At 37.7% G+C, this 17,915-nt stretch overlaps 1 protein-coding gene across 2 annotated transcripts in view; it reads right to left on the bottom strand.

Moving 5' to 3' along the window:
• Senp6 (SUMO specific peptidase 6) overlaps positions 1–17,915 on the bottom strand; it is a 93,301-nt gene that overhangs the window by 49,637 nt on the left and 25,749 nt on the right. The window contains exons 5-7 of one of the 2 annotated variants that reach the window (XM_036192115.1): positions 17,780–17,884; positions 12,184–12,204; positions 8,937–9,007 (exon numbers count right to left, since the gene is read on the bottom strand). In XM_036192115.1, coding sequence (XP_036048008.1) covers positions 8,937–9,007; positions 12,184–12,204; positions 17,780–17,884 — 197 coding nt within the window. The remainder of the gene's footprint in view (positions 1–8,936; positions 9,008–12,183; positions 12,205–17,779; positions 17,885–17,915) is intronic. The other variant, XM_036192116.1, reaches the window with a different exon arrangement.

Here is a 17,915-nt window from a genome sequence, read left to right as displayed (position 1 = left end):
CAGAGCAAGCCATAGCAGAAGTTGGGCGGTGGTGGTGCACACCTTTAATCCCAGCACTTGGGAGACAGAGCTAGCCTGATCTCTGAGTTCAAGGCCACGTTAGAAACAGCTAGACTTGATGACACACGCCTTTAATCCCAGGGAGTGACAGCAGAAAGCAGAAAGGTATATAAGGCGTGAGGACCAGGAACTAAGTTAAGCATTTGGTTGGTTCAGCATTTGGCTGGTTAAGCTTTTAGGCTTTGGAGCAGCAACAGTTCAGCTGAGATCCATTGGGATGAGGACACAGAAGTTTGCAGTCTGAGGAAACAAGACCAGCTGAGGAACTGGCAAGGTGAGGTAGCTGTGGCTTGTTCTGCTTCTCTGATCTTCCAGCATTCACCCCAATAACTGGCCTCGCGTTTGATTTTATTAATAAGAACCTTTAAGATTCCTGCTACAGCTAAGAAGTTAACTGCCTCTGTCCCACCCTAGTAATTTAATTAATCCATAGTTGCCATGGCACCCAATTTATATTTCTATTAGTACTCATTTAATAATAAAATAGTTGTTGGTACTAGTCTATTATTGCCAATATGGCTGTGAGAAATAAGATTTTAGTCTCTATATATGTGAGTATATATACACACACACACTCTCACACACACATATTCCTCCCGGGCCCCCCCCCCCCGGGGGGGGGGATTCCAAGACAAGGTTTCTATGTTTCTCTGGCTGTCCTGAAACTCACTTTGTAGACCTGGCTGGCGGGGTGGGGGTGGGGGTGGGTGGCGTGGGTGGGGGGGTGTTCCCAAGACAAAGTTTCTGTGTTTCTCTGGCTGTCCTGAAACTCACTCTGTAGATCTGCCTGCCTCTGCCTCCTAAGTGCTGGGGTTAAAGGCATGTGCCACCACTGCCTGGCGGTCATATTTTTTTTTTTTTAACACTAAGAAACTACAAAAGACAAAAACTGAACAAGTATTTACCAGACTAATGAATTGCATGAAGACAAAACTATATGATGCATTTAAGTGTAAAATTAGTGAGGTGTGGTGGTGCATGCCTTTAATTTCAGTATTCGGAAGGCAGTAGCAGGGGAATTTAGGGGAAGAGATGATGTTTCTAATTCATCTTTGAAAATGACTTACTCTTTAAAATAGAGATAATGAGTCATGTATAAACTTAGAACCTGAAGACTCAGCCTACAGCCAAAGGACATAAAAGACTTAAAAAAAAAAAAAAAAAAAAAAAAACCCTGAAACAAAACAAAACAAAAAAACTATCAAAGTTTTACCCTGAGGTTACACAGAGAAACATGCTAGTCTAGAGCATCCAGATGTTAGTGGGCTTTATATGGGATAGTTTACTTTGCTATTTCTAAACAAATGTTGACTAACAGCTATACTATTATTCTACTCTTGAGTAAAAAAGAACACAGACATTTTTAAAATCAGATAGTATATAAACACAGGTGTCCAGAATATAAGAAATTACTTGTAAAATTAATTTAAAACACAATAGTCTGACAACATGGCCTTTAACAGGATATGGGTTCTGAATACTTGTGAAAGACCAAGGCAAAGAAACTGAGCTCAGGAGTAAACAGAACAGGCTGAATGTGCCTCACCAACACAGAGTGTGCCTCCAAGAAAACCCTCAATCCCTTTAAACAACATGCTGGTTCAGATTTGTTTGCTTTATTGAGACAGGGTCTCACCATGCAACCCTGGTTGAGCATGACCTCACAGAGATCTACCTGCTTCTGCCTCCCAAGTATTGGAGTTAAAGCCTCGTGACACCAGGTCCTATGCAAGATTTTTTTTTAACTAAACTCAATTATGGACATAAAGAAAAATAAAAATAAACCAAGTTTTCATTAGATCTTATAATTTGAACACAAGATCTGTGCACATTATTCCACTGAAATATGTATGTTTTCTGCCAAACATTTCTTAAATATCAGTAATATTTAATTAAAATACAAGTGAATATAATATGCATAATATTTAAAATTAGTATTTTACTGTGCTGTTTAGTGAATAAAAACAAAACAAAAAAGGGTATTATTGCAACCTCTAGAAACCAGCCCCAAAGCTGCACACAGGGCTTGTAACTTTTCTATCTGAGCGTTTTTTAGGGAAGGAAAAAACTCACACATACTCTTAGCAGTTCCTTTTCTTTATTCTCTCATGTTGTTCTCTCCAGTCGCTCTTCTGTTCCCTTCCCCTCCACCAATTAACTACTCTTAACAGAATCTCTCAGGCAATACACACCTGCAGCCCTCACTAGGGGCTACAGAGTCAAATTATTCTCTGTAGCCTTGGCTAGTCAGAATATATTTTCACAAATTGAGGTCAGGAATGGGTGCAAGGACTAATTTGCCAGCTAGCAATAGTTGGGCTTTTCTGTATTTACAACCTAGCCAGACAGCACAGTTATGTCCTTGTGAACAAGACTGAGAATGCTTATCTAAAAAACCATTAGAAAGGCATCTGGTCTAATTTAAGCTCTTTTGAAGCTTTATTTCACCTAATGATATAAAAAAAAAAAATCTGTGATTTCATATCTTAGCAAAAAGATTAAAGGTAATTGAACCTGCCTGGCTCCGGGACACAAATGTTTTCCTAAATCATAAATCTCAGCTGTGATCTAAAGCAGGTCCTAAGTGTCTCACAGGCTTCATGGAACAATAGGTCTTAGTTATGAAACATATCCTAACATTTTTATTCATCAAAACTGTGTCCATTAGAGAATACAGCTTAAGGAGGACTCATCTGTTTGGCAATCCACAGAATTGATGCCCAGAAATACAGGTAGTGGGGGATCCCCCACATCCAATATACCAGAGAAAAGATTGTGACAGCAGCATGTGAAAGCCTAACAGAGCAAAGGGCATTCTGGAGACAAGACATAACCATCAGACAGTTCTTCTTCTAGTGGGCCGACACCTGAACTTCATTTGCCTCTTGTTCTATTTTTGACATGGCTACCGGCAATCTCCTACCTTTTTGTTCATTAAATTGGTGTGTGAATCTCTCTATGGCCATACTGTGGATAAATAAAAGTCTGAAGATGACTGGAAGAATAATTAATCCTCCAGTGATTTATAAAGTAATAAAGTTATTTTTATTTTGAACAAAAATATTGTAACTAATGGGTGAAGTAATTAGTCATTGCTATTGTAGAGGATATCTGTAGTTTAGAATGGCTAATCTGATAATGAAGAGTATCTATATTGATAGCAAGCTGAAAACTATTTTAGACACCTCTCTCTTAGGTGTGTTTGTACTTGTTCTCAGTACATCTCTGAAAAATTAAAAGACAGGAATAACAAAATTACATTTATAGTTAGCATGACATGATGTTGTTAAGTGTGTCTAAGTATTCTGAATTTGTTCCCCCATATTAAGAATGGCCATTTGGCTAGAGAGATGGCTCAGAGGTTAAAAGCACTGCTTGCTCTTCCAAAGGTCTTGAGTTCAATTCCCAGCAACCACATGATGGCTCACAACCATCTGTAATGAGATCTGGTGCCCTCTTCTGGCCTATAGGGATATGTGCAGACAGAACATTGTATACATAACAAATAAATAAATCTTAGCCAGGTGGTGGTGGTGCACACCTGTAATCCCAGCACTCGGGAGACAGAGCCAGGTGGATCTCTGTGAGTTCGAGGCTAGCCTGGGCTACCAAGTGAGTTCCAGGAAAGGCACAAAGCTACACAGAGAAACCCTGTCTCAAAAAACAAAAAACAAAACAACAACAACAACAAAGAATGGCTATTTGTAGAACATTATTTTATCTGTTAATCTTTGATCAATTTCTTTCTGGGTAACCAATGTTAATGATACATTTGCCCTGGGGCTACAGGGTATATGTTCAATACAGATGCAATTTTGACAGATACAATTGTCTTTTTTCTAATACAATTGATCATAGTTGCTGAATCTGCAGGCATATACTCCAAAGCTATAGAGGCTCACTGCACAGGGACAGAAAGTTTTAAGATAATAAAATGGACTGGCTGTATATGAGAAGATACTTTTCTTCTGTATCTGTACATGTGAATTAAGGAGTGATTTATCACCCGACTGCTGTAATCCTAAGGTATAATTGCATGAAAATGTAATTTAAATGTATACATATTAAAAGATAGCATATAATGTCAAGCAGTTGTAACTTTTAGAGGAATACTAAAAAAAACAGTTGCAAAAAGAAAAGGAAGCTTAAAGAACAAAATAAAAAGCTGCAGGAAAATTGGTGATTTTAATGTATCATTATATAAATGCTATTCTACATGCTTAGAAAAATCAAAATCTTGTCAAACAAAACAAACAACAAATGCGTTTTGACAAAAACCTAAAAAAATTATACTTAATTCATACGCTTTAACTTTTTATTACAAAACTGCTTATCAATGCTAGCGAAGACTATGGTTATAACTTACTAAAACTCACTATTAAATACATCCTAAACTCAAAAAAGGGAACAAACAGAATAATAAAGAAGACTGAAGGCAAGCAAAATGGCTTAGAAATAAAGGTGTGTGCTGCTAAATTCGATCCCGAGCCCACAAGGTGGAAGGAGAAAACACATGCCAGGAGGGTTGTCTTCTGAAATCCACAATGGGATGTGGCACTTGGACTCTACACGCACGCACACATGCACACATCTAACGAACCAAATAAATAAATGTAAAAAAAAAAAAAAATCATCTTGGGGCTGGAGCGATGGCTCAGAGGTTAAGAGCACTGACTGCTCTTCCAGAGGTCCTGAGTTCAATTCCCAGCACCCACATGGTGGCTCACAACCATCTGTAATGAGATCTGGTGCCCTCTCCTGTATACATAAGTAAATTTTAAAAAAATCATCTTGATATCAAGAACCTAAATTTTGCCAGATGGTGGTGGCACACACCTTTAATTCTAGCACTCAGGAGGCAGAGGCAGGTGGATCTCTGTGAGTTTGACGTCAGCCTGGTCTACAGAGTGAGTTCCAGGACAGGCTCCAAAAGCTACAGAGAAACCCTGTCTGAAAAAAAAAAACCAAAGGAAAAAAAAGGAACCTAAATTTTATTTAAATTTTAAAATACATTTGATGATGGTGGTGGTAACATGTGTAATGAGTTTGAGTGCAGGTATGTGTATACAATGGTGCACATGTAGAGGTTAGATGGTAGTCTTGGAGTCAACCAACACTTTCCACCTTTGAGGGTTCAAGGGATCAAATTCAAGTTCTGAGAGACAAATGCTCAAGCACGTTTATCCACTGTGCCGTCCTGTCAGTTCCACAGTGATTTCTTTTAAAGGCAAAAACAGTCCAGGAGCTATGCTAGAACTAATGACATGTGATCTTCTCCAAAGGAAATACTAAAACTGAATGTGATCTTCATGCAGCATCATATGCAATATGCTAGTACTGTAGTTTACCCTATAACCATATATCTACCTGTCTAACACACAAGTAGCTGAAAATGGAAGGCCCCATTGCCTTTAATATAATTAAAGATAAAAGGTAGTATCTCAATATAATTTTTCTTACTTTCAAAACAGTTACAGCTTTGGCTGGAGTAGTTCAATTGATCGAGTGCTTACTTGGCATGCACAAAGCCCTGGGTTCAATGTCCAGCACTACAGAAACCAAGAGTTTAATTCCAAGACTCTCTTAAAAGCACCTCTCCCCTTGACAAAGCTTAGAATTGCAATATGCAAATATTGTCCCAAAATTTATATGTACTGCCCGTAAGAACTTAGAAATATCAAAGGGTATATCTATCCTGCAGAAGAATAAATGCAAAATAAAAGTAGTAACTGTTGTGTGAATGAGTAACAGGTTTATTAGGACCCACTAATGAAGCTATGGGTGATAGTACAATTCTATAGTACCAGCACTCCGGATGTGTAGGCAGAGGGGCTTAGAATTTAAAGCCAGGATTGAACATAGCCAGTTTGAGACGGAGCCCCATAAGGCTGTCAGGAAAGTTCAACTCTACCCCCAACAATCACCAATGGATGATAAAATCAAATGGTGAAAAGTTGAAGAGAAACAGAATCATTACCTCAACATTATCAGGGAATTTTATTAAGTACCAAATTTTACAGTGATGAAACTACATATAACAAAGTGATGATAACTAACATCACCAGCAACCACACATTAAAACCATGCAATCCCTGACAGAATAAACTAAAAAAGGCACATTGTTTCTGTGTTGTCAAAAACAGCAGAGATGCAGCTCCATCATATAAATCATCATCAAACATAAACCAAGAGGCATTACAAAAGCAACTCCCCTGTAGTCATCAAAATAATGCAGGAAACTAAGGAAACACTAACTGCAATGTGGGGAAGGCATCAATGGAAAACAGGTTACTTCTAAACAAGGCCAACAGCTTAGCAATCAGTCTTATAACCAGACAGACCTATAATGACATATGTCTTTAATCCTATCATGCAGAAGGCTAAGGCAGGAGATCAGTAGTCTGAACTAATTCAGACTATACAGAGTACTATGCAGGCCTGAATTATATAATGAGGTTCTGTGTCAGAAAGCAAACAAAACCCCAATAACCAAACAGGCAAACACCTTATACTAATCTTCACTTTGACAAAAGTATTGATTTAAAAGGTATAACAAGGATGAAGAATAAATAGGAACCATTTTTATTAGTTTTGCCATTTTTCTATAATAATAGTAGATAATTATATCTACAATTATTTTAAAGTGAAAAACAAAGAAATCCAAGGAATATTGTTGAGTAGTTTTTTGTTGTTTGTTTGAGACAGGATCTTACTATGTATCCTTGGATGGCCTGAACTTTCTATGTGGACCAGACTGGCCTTGAACTCACAGAGGTCCACCTGCCTCTGCCTCCAGAGTGCTGAGATATACGGTGTGTGCTACAATGCCCAGCTGAATGAATATTGCTGAATCTTACCGAATGTCATTGGATAAACGCTAAGTATTCTGACAGACTGGCTAAATGGCATCTACAGTATTGCTAGGGATCTCATCACTTTGTCTCTCTGTACTGCATTTGTCTTCTTCTTCTCTGAAGGTCAAAGCAACTTTGTACTGAGTAAGAGATTCGGCATTAAACAGACCCAGGTTTCAAGCCAGCTGCCATTGCTAGCTCCATTAGTTCTAGGCAAATAATTCAATGCTTTGATGGCAACATTTGTTCTTCTGTACAAAAATGGAGGTAAAAATCTGAATTTAGAGGGATCTTCCACAAGAAATAGGACATAAATACGTAACAAACACAATGTATTTGACTTAGTTAGTAGAACGGAATCAGTGTTCAATAAAGAATAAAAGTGTAACAGGGTGGACATCGAAGAAGATGGTCATTATTGCTAAATTCAATTTATTAACATAGCTATGCACTGCAAAGTCTAATCCAAATTAAAACGAATACAAGATAATGAGAAATGATGAAACTGAGCATGACAACTTTTACTTATGCAACAGAGTTCGGAACCATCATGTTTAAGAACAAGCAAACCCTTGTCTGTTAACAAGGAGGCTACATATGAAACAAAGGCTGTGGAGCCCCCAACTGGATTGGGCCCTCTGGATAAGTGAGACAATTGAATAGCTTGAACTGTTTGGGAGGCACCCAGGCAGTGGGACCCGGACCTGTCCTTAGTGCATGAAATGTCTGTTTGGAACCTTGGGCTTACACAGGGACACTTTGCTCAGCCTGGAAGGAGGGGACTGGACCTGCCTGTACTGAAGCCACCAGGTTTAAATGAATCCTCAGGGGAGTCTTGGCCCTGGAGGAGATGAGAATGGAGGGGACGGGCTGGGGGGAAGGTGGGGGTGGGGGCAAGAGGGGGAAGGACAGGGGAACCCATGGCTGATGTGTAAAATTAAAACACAAATATAATAATAATAATAATAATAATAATAATAATAATAAAAAGAAAGAAAGAAATCCATTAGAGGGGCTGTGGAGATTGCTCTTGAAGAGGACCACAGCTAAGTTCCCAGTACCCAAGTTAGGAAGTTCACAACTTTTGCAACTCCAGTTCTAAGGATTTGAAGCTTCCGGCCTCTGTGGGCACCCCATACACATGCATATGCCTCCCCACCCCTACCCTCACCCCACAGTCAAAATTAACAAAAACAATTCTTAAAAAAAAAAAAAAAAAAAATTAAGCATCTATTTTCAATTGGGCTCAGCTTAGCAGCACACACCTGTAAGTTCCATCCCCCTCAGGGGTTAAGGGAGGAGGATATTTAAGTTAAAGGATAGCCTGCAACAGAGAAATCTTGATCTCAAAACAAACAGAAGAAGAAGAATGCTGGGTTAGCAGTATGGCTCAAAGAGTACAAGCTCAACCACTAGAGTTATCCCAGGTCTGCACAGAGACAAGCTGACCTGAGAGCGTCCATCTGTAATCCCAGCTCTCCTGCAGTAGGACACAGTGAGGAGAGCTAGCTGCCTGCTGGGGCAAAGCAACAAGACAGACTGCTTTGACAAGGTGGAAGGAGGAAGATGACTTGCCAAAGCTTCCCTCTGACCTCTGCAGGCCCAGTGACATGCATCCCCAGATGCCATTCAAAAGAAATCAAATCACTATTTTACATAAGGAAAATCAGTTTGATGATGAAATACATTTTGTTTTTTTTGCATTAATACAAAACTGATATAATCTAATATAAAACATGTTAAAGCTATAGATAATCTATAATTAATACTTGTATTTTTAACAAAAACATAACATAATTCAAAGATTTCAAACTGTACACACCTAATTGTGCAAGCATCCTCACTATATAAGACCACAGTTTAAAATAAAAATCTCAAATCTGTCATAAAGTATGGTTCTCAACATTATGTCTTTTATGTTGGACACTATTCTAAAGCTAGTATCTATATTCCCTCTATTTGTATTCCTTACTTAGGAATTCAAAGCCCTTCCCAGGGTAACAAACAAAATTGTACACTTACCTACACTTTGGACATGACTTAACATTACAGGGTTGTTTTCAGCTTTTTGGACATGAGGTGGATATTCTTTCCTACAAAAGGAAAGTTGTATGACTTCATTCAAATAGGAAATAATGTAGTTCTCAAAATGACAAAGTCAAAGGACTACTTACAATACATTTATTCAGAGAAACCATAACTTGTCTTGTTAAAAAGTGATGCTATAAAATAAACTGCATTATGAAAATAAAACTACAGCTAGAGAGCAGTGGCGTTCTCTCTCTAAAGTTGTCAATCTACAGAGCCACAATAGTGGACTGCTGGGATACATATTCAATAAACAAATTCGAATTAGCGGATTGTCAAGGCAGTCGTTTAATTAAATTTTTTAAATTTTTTTAGAAAAAGTGCCTCATTTAAGGTCTCAAACTGCCTTCAGTCTTAGCCTCAAGTAACTGGTACTACCTTTAGCTGGCTTCTAAAGCAATCACTTTGGACACTACCTGTTCATTACTCAAATGCAAAATCTAGACCTTTTTCTCTTGAAATTGCCTTTTAACTAGTTTATGAAAATCACATTAAAAGACTTGTCACACATCAACTTGAATAAATTACCCAACTGAATACAACCCAATTTTTATTTTTTGTATGTTTTTCATTATTTAAAAAGTAATCAATGAATAAAATGAATACTGAACCAAAAAGAATTCATGTTAAGTCTGGACGTGACAATGCTAAATTAAACTCAGTGCAAAAAAATGTGTCATAAAAGTCAATTATAGAACAAGTGACGTCTTGCCATAGAACATTATAGCTAAAAAAACACTTGTCTTAAAATATTAAACTACTGTGTCAAACTTAATACACAATTATCATTATTTCAGAAGGGGTCTCATTATGTAGCACAGGCTGCCTTCAAACTGGCAATCCTCTTGCCTTGGTGCTGGGAGTATAATCATAAGCTACCACAATTGCCTCAACATACAACCATGGTAAATATAATTTCAATATAAGTGCCCTAAATAGTATATCTAAGTATACTAATTTTGAGAAAGAACAAATGTTCCGTAGCTAACCGTGAGAGAAAAATCACTACGTAAGGGGAAAAAAAGCACTAACTCGGGAGGTATAAGAGATACTTTTCAACCCTAGGTAAGGGTGTCTAAAAATACTCCTGTTTTATATAAGCATTTATTTATAAATGTTCACATTAGTGTTTAGTAGTTTAAAGCGGTGTGATTCACGTGATCAAATAAATCACAAATGAACACTCTTTCATATTCCTACATAAAGGTCAAAGCAGCAAAATAAAAACAACCAAGAAAACACTATTAAAAGAGGCCACAGTAATGACTGAAAGAGCAATCAGCAAACACTGAACACTTGTGTGCCAGATACTAATGTTAAAAATGTTTCCTATTAATCCTTACTCTCATAACCTTTCAAGCTACATTTTTATACATGAAAAAACTGAGGCACAGTGAAGTTGAGTAACTGATACAAAGCCCCAAATTATTCAATGACTATTTTAGGATCAAATCCCAGCAAACAGCATCAGCAACGGTAACTAGAGCAGTAGCGGGAACATGTGAATAATGTCTACTCTGCCAAGATTTTAAAATTTGTGATGATATAAACTGTGAGGGTGGGAAAAGGACCTGCCTTTTATGCAGTGGTAGCAATAGTACTATAAAAAAGAAAACTGGAAATTTAACCCAGTGGATGGAATGTGTTTGCTTAGCCTGCACAAAGATCTGGGTTTGATTCCAGATGTGTATAGTGTGTGTGTGTGTGTGTGTGTGTGTGTGTGTGTGTGTGTGTGTGTAATTCTAGCACTCAAGAGGTAGAGGCAGGAGGATCAGAAGTTCAAGATCAGGGCTAGAGATGGCTCAGCAGTTAAAAGCAATCTTTTCTTGCAGAGGACCCAAGTTCTGTTACTACAGATACACACTACACACACACACACACACACACACACAGTCACCTATAACTCTAGCTCCTGGAAGAGTTGAAAAGAAACAATGCTTCCGACCTCCAAAGACATCATAAAAAAAAAGGTTCAAGGTCATCTCAGCTACACAACAGAGTTCCAAGTCAGTCTGGGATATATGAAGACAATGAACCAAAGAAAGAGATGGGTTAGAAGCCCTGCAAGCTAGCTTTCATAGTACAGGAAAGTATTATCTTCTTAGAATGCTAGGAATAAAATTATCAATGACCCTATCTTATTATGAACCTGTGAGCTATAATACCAATCTGCCAGGTAAGACATGCCCACTGGCTTAATGGTAAATGAAGCTGGGATAGCCAATTCCTTGCTGGTTAGATCTGAGGTCCTCTGCAAAGAAGGGAATTCATGCCTGGTATTACAGACCTGGTCAAAAGCCCTTGACTGGGAAGGTCATAGGTCATAGCAGGTGATCTACTGCTGCTGGTTTCCCAAATAAACCTAGTATCAAACTGCCTTCTAAATATTTATGTCTATACCCACAGGACATTGCTAACTTCAGCCTTGCTCAGATAAGTTTCATTTTGAAGTAGATGACAGTTAATGCAGACTTACAAATGAAACAAGTGTTAAGAACAAGAGACTGTTGAGTGTTCAGCTCTAAACATGACATCTACTCACTCTTTCTCCACACACACCCACACCCACACCAAGGCTCAGGGAACATTGTGGAAAGGATGGTAGAAGATTCTAAGAACTGGAGAATGGGGATTAGTGGTGTGAAATGTTATTTTCTAGACCTAAGAGGGCAGTTGCACTCATTAACTCACAGCAGTGCAATTACGTGTCTAAGACCTGCATAAGCCTGGGCCCATCAATATTCCACCATGAATGGGAAGAAGCTCATGGGTTCCCATCTCTCCTTGAGGAGCCATAAGCAGTTAATGGTTAGTGGGGGAACGCCCAGTAATATTTCTTAGTGGTATAGCCAGTGGTAAGTTTCCCTTGCTTAAGTAAGAAATTCCTCACCCATGCTCCTGCAAGCTAGGGAGGAAAGGGGATAGGATGGGTGGAAGGACGGACAAAAGGAAGCAGACATAGGTAGGTGCTTGTTAGGAAGAGGAAGGGAAAGAGAAATGGGAAGATATTGGGAGGGGGGGGGGTGATCAATTCATACTTCAATCCAATATCACAATGTACTAACAGGTTTCCTTTCATGAAAATAGTAAGTTTTAATGATGAACTCCAATTCAGGCTATTGTTCAAAGCATATACGCTGATATTTTACGGCTACACCCATTTCATCAACATTCAGCTTACCTTTCTTTTCGGTCCTGATTGCTTAAAACATGAAAAAGAAAAGAAATGTAAGATAGGAGACTGACTGTTGCAATGTTATTGCAGCTGTAATTATTGCAGTCAACAAGGCAAAGCCATTAATATGAGCAATTTGTTTTAGTGTTATTTTGCATTATACTATGTGTTAACTATTGCTATTTTTTTTTCCAATTTTGGTCAACATAAAATAGTCTAAGTAGCCAAATACTTAACTGGAAGGAATATATGGATGCATAAAATCAAAAACTCTCAAAAGGGTTTACCTATAAAGCATTTGATGACAGATTATTTTATAGTAGTCATAGATATCATTTAAGTAATAATGATATTTCCTGGAAATTATAAAAATTCCAATAATTTCAGTTTTATTATATTAGACAAAAAGTTTCTTAGTGCACAACAGTCTTAGAATAAATATTATATGTTATTTAGGACACAAGACAAAACCTAGGTTTATAATCACTTATCACAAGTCAACATATAAAAGTTCTACATTTCTCCAACATTCATGGAAACTCAAGAAAACATCAGTCACTCAGTAAAATTATAGCCTTCAATTTAGAATAAAACAAAACTCACATCCTGAAACTATTGCCCTCCATCGTATAAAGGATTAGATGTTCAAAATTGTAAGTAAAACTTAACAGAATTTCAAAAGTACAGTATTACATTCCTTTCATGGGAGCACACGAGTAAGCCAAAAATACAATCTGACAAATTAAGAAAAAAGTACAGAAACTTTCCTATAAGCAAAGGACACGTTAAAACTGTTTTCTATTCTAATATATTTGAAAGCTTCTTTGCTACTAAAAACAATAGAAAATTTATCTGTCAGATGACAGGAAAATGCTAACATCGAATTCTTGTTGAAGTCAAGGAAATATAAACACCCAAGTTCAAACACAGCCTAGCTTCTCTCTCGCTCAGGAAGCTACAGCCCCAGGAATCGTTAGAACACCTAAGTGAGATACTTCTAATGTCATACTGCTGATCCCAAGAGAACAGAGTTTACACTCTGCTTTGAAGTTTTAAATCTTACCGTAAACAACACAAAAAGTGTAGAACACAGCAAAGATTAAAAAAAAATAGGTTTGGTGGGGTGAGTTGGGACGAGGAAGCTAGGGGCAGGGGGAGGGAAGAGGGGGATGTCTGAACGAAAAAATTATCTTAGTAAAAAAATTTAAAAAAAAAAGTTTGGTTCTTCCCCAAAAAAGAAGGCAGCAAGTAAAATTATTAGCACCTTATCATTGAGAAAAATACATTTTAAAGACAGAGGATGCCATTCAATAGGAGTGGAAGCCCTGGATTCCATCCTCAGCAACACACACACACACACACACACACACACACACACACACACACACACCTAATTTACAAGTCACAGCATTCCACAAGAAGCTTCAATGTATGCATTATCAAGGTTTCACACCAGAGGATGTATATGTATATATAAAGATAGATTACATATGTAGAAGTTATTATTAATAAAGCAGGACTTTGAAAGTATCAACTTATATTCTTCTTTGACCATTTCATACAGCGTGGCAAAGAAAAGTTTCTTTTAGCTAATGTACTAGTGGTCTTGAAAAGAAAAGGAGGGGGGCTGGAGAGATGGCTCAGAGGTTAAGAGCACTGCTTGCTCTTCCAAAGGTCCTGAGTTCAATTCCCAGCACCCACATGGTGGCTCACAACCATCTGTAATGAGATCTGGCGCCCTCTTCTGGTGTGTAGAGATACGTGCAGACAGAACACTGTATACATAATAAGTGAATAAATCTTTAAAAAAAAAAAAAAAAGAAAGAAAAGAAAAGGAGGGGTTAGAAAGATGGCTCAGTGGTTAAGAATAGATGCTACTCATACAGAGGACCCAAGTTTGACTTCCGGCTTCCGCATTAGGGACACACAACTCCTCCAGCTCCAGCTCCAGTGGGTCCAACACTCTCTTCTGGCCTCTGAGCACTTTTAAACTCATGTGCACACAGCTACACACAGACACATAGTTAAAACTAAAAATAAATCTTCAAATAAAACCATAAAAATAAAAAGAGGAAAATAGGACACTGATTTAATTCTGATATTCATGTCCTGATTTAGGATTTCAAAACGTCTCCCAAGGTTGAGCCATCCATTAATAATTACATCTTGCTTTTTCTAGAACCCAGTTTCTCCTGTATTTGTGTGTGTGTGTGTGTGTGTGTGTGTGTGTGTGTGTGTGTGTGTTGTGTCTGAGAAAAGGTCTCAATGAAGGCTAGCCTCAAACTCATGATCCTACGTGGTAAGTTACAGACATGTGTCATACCTCACTGGATTACACGTTTTTTAAAGACATTTATTTTCCCCTTATCAGATGTTTTAACCAACCCTTAAAAGAAAGCTAAGAAAAAATGATTAAAAAGTGAAATTATAAATAAAACAACTATAAAAAGTGTAGTTTTATAGTCTGCTTAAAAGTGGGGTGGAGCCATGATGTAATCAGATTTTTAAATACTTGCAGTTCATTTTTCTCCAATAATTTCCTTAGCACTGTTAGTGTATGGGCCTATCTTTTATGTATAAAGTAATTTTGGAATAGTAGTATGAAAATAGATTAGAAAGTTTAGTAGTATGAAAATAGATTAGAAAGTTAATCATCTCCCTCAAATGATACAAATCTGATAATATTTAACAACCTCCCCCTGCAAAAGAACTATCAATCTTCCTTAAAAACTACAAATTACTAGAATACAGTGTCTAAGACTGACTTCAAAAACATGCCCTACTACTCTCTCCAAAAGAAGCTCTGTGAACTACCAAATTGGTAACGGTTCTTAAATTTCAAAGTAAGATTTCTCTTAAATCAAGAGTTCTTTTTCCTTCAGATCTGTCAATGTACTCGGGGCCTGTGAAGCATTCTCAAAGGCTGCCATGTCCTATCCTCTGCAGGACAGCACTGTGCTGTGGATATCGCTCTACATAAATAAAATGCTGTTTGGCCAGTGGCCAGGCAGGAAGTATAGGCGGGACAAGAGAGAAGAGAATTCTGGGAAGTAAAGGCTGGGGCGGAGAGACTGCCAGCTGCCACCATGAGAAGCAACATGTAAAGACACCGGTAAGCCACAAGCCATGTGGCAAAGTATAGATTAATAGAAATGGGTTAATTTAAGATAGAAGAAGTAGATAACAAGAAGCCTGCCACGGCCACACAGTTTGTAAACAATGTATGTTTCTGTGTGCTTTCTTGGTTGGTTCTGAGTGTCTATGGGCCTGGCGGGTAAGAGAGATTTGTCCTCACTGTGGGCCAGGCAGGAAAACTCCAACTACAGCCCTGTGCTGTGCTGTGCTCTTCCCACAGCCAGTTTGCATATCCCAACGAATAAACCTCCACCTAAGCCCTTGTCACTGGGCCAGGGTGGTGCTGGAGGGCCTCCCTCTGCAGTAGCCCTCACTAAATTCTCTAGCCCAAGATGTCCTCAAATCCACGGCATTCTTGCTGCCTCGGCTAGATTCTATGTGCTGGGATTATAGGCATATGCCACCACATCTGGATTCATTTATTCACCTTTCTGTCTTTAACCATTATTCATTAAATTTGATCCTAGAGGGTGGGACTTGGTCATATTAATCTTCCAATACACTGTTTAGTGACATATAAATCCCTTTGTTTTTGAAGAAATAAAACTGAGAACTTACAATGACTTGACTTTGGGGTTCAAATTCCTTAGAAGACTGGTCATAGAACAAGAAATGTTCACTCTTACACGGAATTTGAGACAAACACAAGCAGACAGATTCTGCCCTGATCATCTGATCCTTGAGTTTCCTTTACTGTTCCTAAGCAAACTGGCAAGATATTTTGACTCAGAATTGTCTTGGAATATGAATTAATTCTGGTTGCTGTTTTTTAGAAAACAACTTTTTTTTTTCCTCACCAATAACACTAGCTCTTACAAACTAAATCTTAACATTTACAGAGATGAGCAGCAATACACATAATAAGGTGGTCAGGTGGTAGTGGTGGTGCACGCCTGTAATCTCAGCACTTGGGAGGCCAGCCTGGTCTACAGAGTGAGATGCAGGACAGGCACCAAAACTACACCGAGAAACGCTATCTCCAAAAACAAACAAACAAAAAGATACAATAAGGTAAAGAACGAGCATAAAACACAACTCAATTTTCTGACTTTAATTTTTTTGTGTAACCATACATCTTATTTTTTTATCCTTATGTTAGAGCTTCATATTGGCCAGAGAGCTGGGGTGATATTTTATTTGTGCTGAAATGTGATATTTTACTTGTATGTTAATAAATAAAGTTTGCCTAGAGATCAGAGGTCATAGAGAGGCATAAACAAAAGCGAGGCAGTAGTGGCACATGCTCTTAATCCGATCACATGGCAGGCAGAGTTCCTGTGTGTTCAAGGACACAGCCAATTGTGGTGACATTCACCTTTTATCCCAGTACCAACCATAGAGACCTGGAGGTCTGTACAGACAGGCAGTGACGAGGAAGGGATGTGGCTGGGCTTAGAGCCAATGAGAAGTCAGGACAGGAAGGCAATAAAGGCGCAGGTTAGACAGGAAGAGGCTCTTTTGGGAAGCTACATCAACGTGGTGAGCTAAGGTTAGTTGGCAGCTATTGCTCTGATCTGTATGGCTTGCATCCCTGTATTTGGCTGTTTCTTATTTAATAAGACTCTTCAGAAATTTGTCTACAGAGAGCCTGATTTGTTTGTGTTCCCTGTATTATAACAAAGCAAATTTTTAGTGTGAGCAGTAACTTCTGTCTATTGAACTGAATTTCTTAAGAATCTTGTGAAAACTATAGCAACATATTTAAGAAAAGCAAAACTTTTCATGTAGTCATCTTAAATTATGAGAAACATTTAAAAATTTTTAAGTCAAAGATATATTGTAGTAAATCTAAATAAACATCATATATAGCAAGTTTCTAAGGTTTGAAACATTGTTTTTTAATGAATAACAACCTTAAAAACACCATGTACATTGTATACAAAAAATAAATGTTATCAGTTAAGTATTTATAGTTTAACATCCTAGAGCCTAAGAATCTTGAATCAATTAAAAGATGTTAATATTCTAAAAAAGATTCTGAAAAAGCTCAAAATCTTTTAAAAGACCAACCTTTTTTCCAACCACTGTTCTAAGGATGAAACAGTACTTCCAACATCAGTGTAAACTCTTAAATTTGTAATATGATCAAACACTTAAAACTAATGGGATTTGCTTGATACTCTGAAATCTTGTAAGACAAGAAAACTAATAAAATTTAGTTTTGCTCCTTAGGTCAAGTTAGTTCAAGTTAGTACAGTAAGATCGATATTTATCAGCTTCATTAAGTATCTTCTTAGCTCTACAAAGAAATACAGCAAATGGTTCTAATCTTAAATTCTCCACAAAAGCGTGACTTTCTAAAAAAACAAGTATAAAATAAAGTATAACAAGTCATGAATTATTTCGGAGGTATAACTCTTCAAAAACAGTGAAAACTGCCAAGTTCTACAAATGAAAAGGGTGAAAAAGAATCTTTAAAAGAATACTTAAAAAGAGGGAATGACAGGCCAAGAGATGAGGTCCTTACCTCTGGGCCGCTGTTTTGACACCTGATATCTGTGCATGAGCATGATGGAAGCGTCTACCATGAACTACAGTTCCAGGACATAATGCTGTAGCTTGTGTATTTTCACTGCACATTCAAAAACAAAGAACAGTTTGAA

This window comes from Onychomys torridus, chromosome 7 (genome assembly GCF_903995425.1).
Source record: "Onychomys torridus chromosome 7, mOncTor1.1, whole genome shotgun sequence".
In the NCBI taxonomy this organism is placed as follows: Eukaryota; Metazoa; Chordata; class Mammalia; order Rodentia; family Cricetidae; genus Onychomys; species Onychomys torridus.
Note: the sequence above shows the minus strand (reverse complement) of the source record. Positions and strands in the feature narration are given on the sequence as shown.